Genomic DNA, 8,235 nt, shown 5'->3' with positions numbered 1-8,235 from the left:
TCCTAGCATTTAGTATCTCATATAATTATAGCTGGAAAAACCCTGTATTTAACTGGAGAATCTAGTCTATTTCTTTTGCTTATTGATGTTTGGATTAATTTCTGAAGTCTTATTTTTTACTTTCCAATGTTTCTGTTTCTCTATTTCCCTGTTTTGGTTTCTTTTGGATTGAGATCTTTCTCATTTGATATTTTCCCTTTACTAGTTTGGAAATAGTACACTATTGCCTTAGTAGCTACTCTAGAAAATGTATCTTAGCAAAGCTTAAAGCTGTTCAGTTCTGACACGGCAGTGAGGGAATCACTCAAGTACGGACTCACCCTTCTGCCATACGCAACTGGAAACTTAGCAACATACATGAATCAAGTATTTTCAGATGGTGGAGTCATAAATTAGACCCTGTGGTACCTGAAAGAAAGGAAATAAAGCAGGCAAACCCCACCACCCATCATTTCTGACAGAGGTGGAAGAAACATAAAATGTGACCTGTAATGATACAAAACAGCCAATAAAAACAGGCCCAGCAGAGTTCCAGGAGCTGGTCCCACATGTGAACGAGCTGAAAAATCATCAACTCTCCTTGTTTCTGCTGAAGGATTGAAGGCACAAGGCAAAGCACCGCTCCAAAAACAGGAGACCCAGATAGACAGATACAGAGAATCACAATTTACCAGGGTTAAACCCACAAATAGAAAACCTATGCTTTCATTGATTAATTACTGAGACTCAGTGTGCACAAGTGTGATAGTTAAAAACTCTAAGGCGACTGACTGATCTTAGGGAGATTCCTCCACTTTTGTGAGTTTTACCTTCAGAAACCCTACCAAGTTTTCACAGTGAGGAGCAGAGAGAAATTTCCTCATGCCAGAAAGCAGGGGAGGGGCAAAGTAGACTGGTGAAATACACCAGAGCATTCTGTTCTTAACAAAGTGCATTCTCAACAGAAACTTTTACACCAGAACCTGACCTATTGGGGTTTTATCAGAATCTAGCAGACCTGAGGGAAGAGAAATGCCCAAACTCTGGCCTCCTGTAGCCACCGTATCCCACCTTAGCGGGAGTGAGGGGCACTGAAAAGCCCTTGGTGAAATTCACAGCCAAGAGTCAGAGGCTCACCAGAAGACTGACAGGTCCCCCGCCTCGCCACCAATTTTACTAACAGCCTATTGACCACAGTTCCTTTTAATTTTGCACATTGTACCTGACTTTCTACAAAGAATTACAAGGCATACCAAAGGGCACAAAACATAGTTTAAAGAGACAATGCAGACATCAGAACCAAACTCAGATATAGCAAAATGTTGGAATTTTCAGAACAGAAATTTAAAATTCTGTGATAAGTATGTTAAAGGCTCTAATGGAAAAAAGTAGACAACATATAAGAACATGGCCATGATTGGTTGCAAAGGAAGATGGGAAATAAAATTTTTAGCTGAATGCCAGATACCCTATTAACCACTGGGAAATTTATTTCTAAAAGAAGAAAGGAGAGTATAGAAACTAGGGGACACTTCGTGTCTTCCCCAGTGTTTTTCATAAATTTTGGAACAGTCCTTAGCCATTGTCTCTTCAAACATTGCATATTTCTATTCTCTTTCATTTTTTTTCTTCTAGAAATCCAACTAAATATATGTGTGTTCTCAATTTATCTCTTTATCTCTCTGGAGTGCATTCTGGGCAATTTAATCTTCCAATTCACAAATTCTCTCTTTGGCTCTCTCGGGCACTACTCCCTCTGGACCACCTCATCTGGAACTTTTCTTTTTTTTAAGATTTATTTTATTTGTTTATGCATACAAGAACTGGGGTACAGGCCAGAGGTGTTGGGGGAGGTGAGAGGATTCACCAGAGACAGAGTGGGGAGCAGAACAGGCGGATCTACTGAAATCCACTACTGAGGGGAGCAGCGGGGAGACAAGAGATATCTGCTGCGCCCTATGGGTCAGCTCCCTGGCCTGGGATGGAACTCGTGCTGCAGAGGGTGCTGATAACTTCATAGCACTGAGACTTTAATCCCTTGTGCCACCACGGAGGCCCTCATCTGGAAATTTTGTGTATTTATTTAAGATTTATTTATTTTATTTGTACAAGAGCTGGGGTACAGGCCAGATGCGTGGGAGGGTGAGAGGATTCACCAGAGACAGAGCGGGGAGCAGAACAGGCAGACTGACAAAATACACTGCTGAGGGGAGCAGCTGGCGAGACAGGAGAGGTCTGCTCGCCATGTGGGACCCTCGCCGGCCGGCCGGGATCGAACCGGCGCTGCCGAGGCTGCAGACAGCTTCACAGTGTGGCGCTCAACCACCTGCGCCACCAGGGGAGGCCCTCATCTTGAAATTTTAAAAAAGAAATTTTATTAATGTCATAAGCTTCAGTGTTTTTATTGGACTGTTACAATCTAAGTAAAATCTGTGTGCAGGCTGATCAGAGGCAGCTTCAACACAAACCCAGGAGCTGCCCCACCAACCAGGTCACTGCTCCCAAGTGCCCCTGTGAGAGGGATTCTGAAGTGTCCATTGCTGTATGCCGGGACCATTCCAAACTGAAGTTTTCGCTGTGGTTATAAATTCTCAGGGGCAACATTTTCCCTTTTAAGAAAACTTGCCACCAGGTTCAAGGCGAGGATAAGCAGACACCTTCACCTCTTTTGGGGGGCATTTTCTTTCTAGGTCACCAATTGCAGTGGTTTGGTGGTGCTGCTATAGCAATGTACCACAAACGCGGTGGTCTCCAGCAACACAACGGATGGTCCTACAGCTCTAGAGGTCAGAGATCCGAAACAGATCTCCCTGGGCTCAAATCTCAACGTTGGTAAGGCCGCGCTCCTCGACGACAGGCAGGGAGGACTGTTTCCTGGCCGTTTGCGGCTGTGAGAGGCCGCCCGTGTTCCTTGGCCCTTTCGGCCGTCTCCGCGGCCAACAGCGGGTCTTCCCATCTTCGTCTGACTCTGGCCATCCCATCCTTCTCTCTCCGCTGCCCCTCTTGCCCTGAGAGGGGTGCCTGCGACGGCCTTTAGGCTTCCCTGGGAAACCCACGGCAGTTTTCCCGTATGAGGTCCTGGATTTGATTCCCAGGGCCTGGGGATTAGGGGTGACCATTTTTTGTGTGTTGGGGACATTCTGCTAGCACACCTATTGACAGCATTGTCCTTAGGAATCCTGGCTTTGTGTGGGAGCCCAGCTGGGGTCTCCCGGTTCCCGTGGTGGGAAGAGCGTGTTCAAGGAGGCGGGGGGCGGGGGGCGAGGCTGCTGCCTCTGCTCCTGGACTGGCGCCGACCCCACAGCGGGTCACCCCGTGCCCATGGAGGCGTCTTCTTATTTGCCCTCACCTCAGCCATTCATTCCACCCTGTCTTCAGATTTCACCCTGTATTTCAGGGGTTCGGGACCAGAAGGGTTTCTCTGAACATGTGGCCCACATTTCTCACAAAGCCCCACTGCGAAGTTCCACATGTGGTCAGTGGAAGGCCACGGAGCCGCCTGACCACGCGGGTGCCCTTGTTCCTCTCCTGCTCGGGCCTCCCTCCTGTTCCTGTCAGCTCCTACGGCTCGGCTCCTACTTCCAGCCCCATCCCACCCCCCAACGCTGGCCCCTGCTCCCCGCTCTCTGCACAGTGGCAGCGGCATCCTTTACTGCCTCATGGCTCTGTTTACCAGCCCCCCTCTTCAGGCCCTCAGGAGAGCAGAAGCCTCTCTGGCTCACGGCTCTGTCTGGTCCCAAGCGATCTAGGGCACAGATAGGGGCTCCATGAGTCCAGACCAAATGGGCCTCTTGGTCAGAGAGGTTGGGGTGACAGGCAGGGTGGGTGCCACATGGGAAATGATGTGGGGGAGGTGTGGGGGAGGCATGGCACTTGAGTCCCTGAGCAGCCCAGCACCCTTCCTTCGCAGGCTCCCTGGCCCACCTTCTCCCAGACCCTTCGAGGTGCTCAGGAAGCAGCTCCCCTCTGCCCTGTGTGACACAGCATCTGCCCAGGGACGGCGGAAGCACTGCCGTGGGGACCGCTGGTCCTGGGCCGCGTGTGTAAGGCAGCTAATGTGCAGCTGCGACCCTCCTGGACAATAGCCACGGGGACTGGGAAGGGTCTGGGGAGCTCCATGCTGTGGCCAGAGCAGGGACGTTCTCTTCCTGTAAAGGGAAGCGCAGGGCTCCTGGCCTGGGGACCCCATCCCAACTCCCCTCCAAAGAAAAAGTCAGAGTCACAGAAGAGGCAGGTTTGGAGCGTGGTTCCGCCCGAAAGTGGCGCGGGTCAGACCCGTGGGCCCGGGCCGGCCCTTAGGCACGTTTAATAGGATTCCCGAGGGTGATTCAAGTGGGTCGAATGGGTCTCCCCTCGGCCGCCCTGGAGACAGGAGGAGGCGGCAAGGCCCAGGTCCAGCCTCTCCCCACAGCTCCTGCATGAGGTATTGCGCGATCCCACCCCCCCACCCCCCCACCCCCGCTTATGGCTGAGCCCCCTCCCGCCTGCCTGTCCCCCAGCACATGGGTGGTCGGGAGCACCCATTGGGGGTGGGGTGAGGCCTAGGTGGGGTCCAGCTCGAAGACACCATCGCTGGTGGGGGTGGTGAAGAAGGAGGGGGGGTTAGAGGCAGCCGACTCCCCCTCCCCGCTGCCCTGCGCCCCGGAGCGCCTCTCCTCCAGCCGCAGGCTGCGCTCGAAGTCCAGCAGCTGCCCCATGAAGTTGAAGTTGGGCGAGACGTTGGACTTCTTCCTCTTGACCAGGTCGTAGGCGTCATTGAGCGAGAGGCGGAGCTTCTGCATGAGGTAGGCCACGGTGACGGTGACAGAGCGGCTGACGCCCGCCAGGCAGTGAACGAGCACCCCGCAGTTCTGGGACACAGCCTCATCTAGGTGGGGACAGGGTGGGAGCCCGGGACCCCCAAAGGTCAGCGTGAGATGCAGACCCCACCCTGCCTTCCAGCCAGAGGCCCCAGCGGTCTAGCCTGGGAGCCAGCCACCGGTGGTGTCTGGGCGCGGCCCCTGCTCCCCACTCAGGTGGGCCGTCCCAGGGGAGGAGGCCTGGTGAGGGGGGGGAGAAAGGGGAGGGCCAGGAGCCCGAGGGGGAGGCAGGTGGGGGGCTCACCGATGAAGGCGATGGCCTCAGGGAAGAATTGGGACAGGTTCTGGCTCCAGTGGTCAGAGATGGGGATCTGCTTGTAGTGGAAGCCGCCATTCTGCTCGAAGAGGTTAGGGAGGTTGGGGGTGACATTGAGGATGTAGCGGATGCCCAACTTGGCTAAGCTCTCCACGTTGGCCGAATCTCGGGCACTGCCCAGGTAGAGGTTGGGCAGAATCTGGACGGGGAAGGAGGGCAGCAGCCCCATTGGGGGGGGCGTGGTGCCTTCCGAATCCAGGCCACAGCTCATGGGGTCACGGTCGGGCTCCGACTCTGCATCTGAGCAGTCGGAGGCCAGGCACAGGCCCCCAAGCCCCACCACTGGGCTGGGCATCAGGACTGCTCCTGGGCCACCTCGGCTGTTGAGGCTGGTCTCACACAGGTGAGGGCACTCGGCCTGGAATCTGCTGAAGCCACCTGGGAGGGCAGAGGAGGAGGGACTTGCTGATTCGACACTCAGGCACCCCTGGCTGGGGATAGGGAACTGACCCCACACTACCCAGGATGTCCCCCCACAAAACTTGAAAGCTAGCTGCCCAGCCACCCTGTCCAGCACTGTCGGCAACTCCTCTGGACAGCAAGTGTCCACTGCAGCCGTGGGGGGCGCAAGAAGCTGGGCCCAGGCAGTCACCCAAAGAGGGTCTTACACCCCCAGGACTGGGTTGAGGCAGATGTTAGGGTTCAACAGGGTTGACATCTCTAGTTAGCCTGGGGAACAGCTACTGGCAGGTAAACAAGAGGGAAGACTCAGATGGGATCCAGTTTGGCCAGAAGGCCCAGAGGGCAGGGGGTCAGGCCAAAGACATCTCTGGGCTCTCTTTGGGGACTAAAAGGGACCGGGGGAGGTGGGGAGCCTGGGAGAGAGTGTGACACTGCCCTGGAAGGTTCCAAGCCCCAGGAAATGCGCACTTCAGCTACAGGTGACTCTCATGGTTCCCCGCAGGGCCAGGGGGCTTAGGGATGTTTGCGGGGGATGAGTCCAATGGCCTCCTCAGAGGGGAGGTGGGGTCAGCCGGCTGTGCAGGTTCGGGGAAACCGGACCCACCCAGACTTCTGGGAGTGTGTGGGCAGTGCTCAGCCAGCTGGGAGCCTTCAGCCTGCCTCCCCTCCTCCCCCAGCCCTGCCACCACTGCCTTCTGCTTCTCTCCTCCCCCTCTTCCAGAGCCTCTGCAGGGTAGGAGTTGCCCACCGGTGCCCCTGACTCCTTGCCTGTGCCAGGGGAGGTGAGCGTACCTTCCCTCCCTTGGTACTTTGCTCCCCCGCATCCCTTAAGTGAGGCCATGTCAGCCCAATCCCCCCATTTCCCGGACTCCAAAGCTGGGACTCCCAAGGGCGAAGGACTTGCCCAAGGTCATGCTGGCCAGGGCCTCCCCCTCCACTTTTGACAAAAAGAGGCGGGGCCTGCCCAAGGTCAAAAGAACCCCGAACACCCTCGGAAAGTGGGGCCCTGCCTCTGGCCCCGGCCCGCACCTACCCTGCAGGTAGTATGCCAGGTAGCCCTCCTCCCGCAGCTTCTGGAGCAGGGTGCCCAGCACCGACTCGGCCTCCCACTCGTCGGCCTCGGCCTCGGTCTCCCCGAGCCGGCGCCGGCCCCCGCCCTGGTCGTACAGGAGCACCGGGGCGGGCGGGGGCGGCTGCAGCGGCGGCCCCGGCAGCAGCGCGCGCACCGACAGGCTCCCCCGCCGCAGGCGGCGCAGCAGCAGCGCCGGCAGGGCCACGCTCAGCGCCCCGCCGATGCGCGCCGCCTCGTACAGCTCGCGGCTGCGGCAGTCCAGGAGCAGGAGTCGCGGCCGCGGGGGCGACAGCTCCCGGCGCAGCCACAGGCACGAGCGGCCCAGGCCCTCCATGGGCTCGCGGCTCCGGTCACGTCGGGTCGCCGGCGCTGCGGAGAGAGGGAAGGCGCGGCGTGAGCAGCGGGCGCGGGCCGAGGGGGCCAGCACGAGCGTGCCCGGGGCCGGCAGAGACACCCTGCGGCGCGCGGTCCTTCTCTCGCGCCCCTCCCGTGGCGAGGTCACGTAGAAAGGGGCCCGGTGCGCCCCAAGAAGATACCCGAGGCGGCCGCGCGGGCGCCCGGCGCCGCTCCCTCCCGCGAGTGTGAGGGCTCCTCCAGAAGGGGAAGGCCAGGCTCCAACGACCCCCGCGAGGGCCCCGGGGCCCTCCCCAGCCCCTCCCGGGGGCGCCCCGGCCCCGGCCCCCTCCGTCCGCGCCCACACACTTTCTTGCGTCTCCCGCGCGGCGCGCCCTCGCTCGCTCCCGGGCTCCCACTTGGGCCGCGGTGCGCGGGGCCGTGTGGGCCCGGGGCCGAGATGTCCCCCCAAGGCCGGGCTAGTCCCGGGACACAGGCAAGCCGAAGGGGGTGGGCCCGGCGGAGCCAGGCCTTCCCCAGCCCAGCCAGCCCAGGTGCCCCCGGGGGAGGAGAAAACAAAAGGCGAGACCTGGAGCGAGCTCGGGCGGCGGGCTGCCACGCGCGGACATTCCGGCCGCGGCCTCCGCCACCGCGGGACGCGGCGCACGGTCCCCAGGCGGGGCGTCCCGGGCCCTGGGCCGGGAGGGGCGGGGCGGCAAGCGGGCGCGCACGTGCGAGCCGAGCACCGCGCCCCGCGCCGGCCTCCAGCCTCCGGCTTCCTGGCCGCGAGACCCAGCTTCCACCTTGGAAGCCGCTGCCTCGCGCCGCGGAGTTGCCTTTGGAGGGAGGGGCGGGGCGCGGGGGCGGGCTCAGGGGGGCAGCGAGCCAACGGGTGGCAGTGAACAAGGGCGGGTGGGCCCCCCGCAAGTGGCGCGCTGAGCTGGGGCTTCCACCCAGGCGGGACCAGCCAGGGCAGAGGCCAAGGGCAGGTCAGGGGCCCAGCAGGGGACCAGCCGCAGCTCCCCTGGCCGGCGCCAGTCGGGCCCCTGGAGACAGGGGGAGGGGTGGGGACAAGAGCCCAGGCCCCTGCCCCAGAGGCTGCCTCCAGCCAAACTTGTAGGGTGCCTTGGATGGTCACGTCCTCTCACTGGACTTCGGTGGCCCCATCTGTCTAATGGGCCGGTCACCGCTGCCACCTTGGGTGGTGAAATCACCAGCAGGAGAAAGGACACCCAGAAATCTGGCTGCCTGCTGCCCAGAGTGCTGCTTCAGGC

General features: G+C 59.3%; 1 protein-coding gene across 1 annotated transcript; it reads right to left on the bottom strand.

The window, feature by feature from the left end:
* Positions 1–4,520: 4,520 nt before the first annotated feature.
* On the bottom strand, positions 4,521–6,992 carry DUSP9 (dual specificity phosphatase 9; the record flags this gene model as incomplete). Its single annotated transcript, XM_084258864.1, has 3 exons — positions 6,590–6,992; positions 5,083–5,532; positions 4,521–4,846 (listed from the first exon to the last, which is right to left on the bottom strand). Exons 1-3 carry the CDS (start codon positions 6,960–6,962, stop codon positions 4,521–4,523), a joined length of 1,149 nt encoding a protein of 382 aa, XP_084114990.1. The 5' UTR covers positions 6,963–6,992.
* Between the last annotated feature and the right edge of the window lie 1,243 nt (positions 6,993–8,235).

This window comes from Talpa europaea, assembly GCF_964194135.1.
Source record: "Talpa europaea genome assembly, chromosome: X".
Taxonomy (NCBI): Eukaryota; Metazoa; Chordata; class Mammalia; order Eulipotyphla; family Talpidae; genus Talpa; species Talpa europaea.
This window is presented reverse-complemented; position numbering and strand designations above follow the sequence as displayed.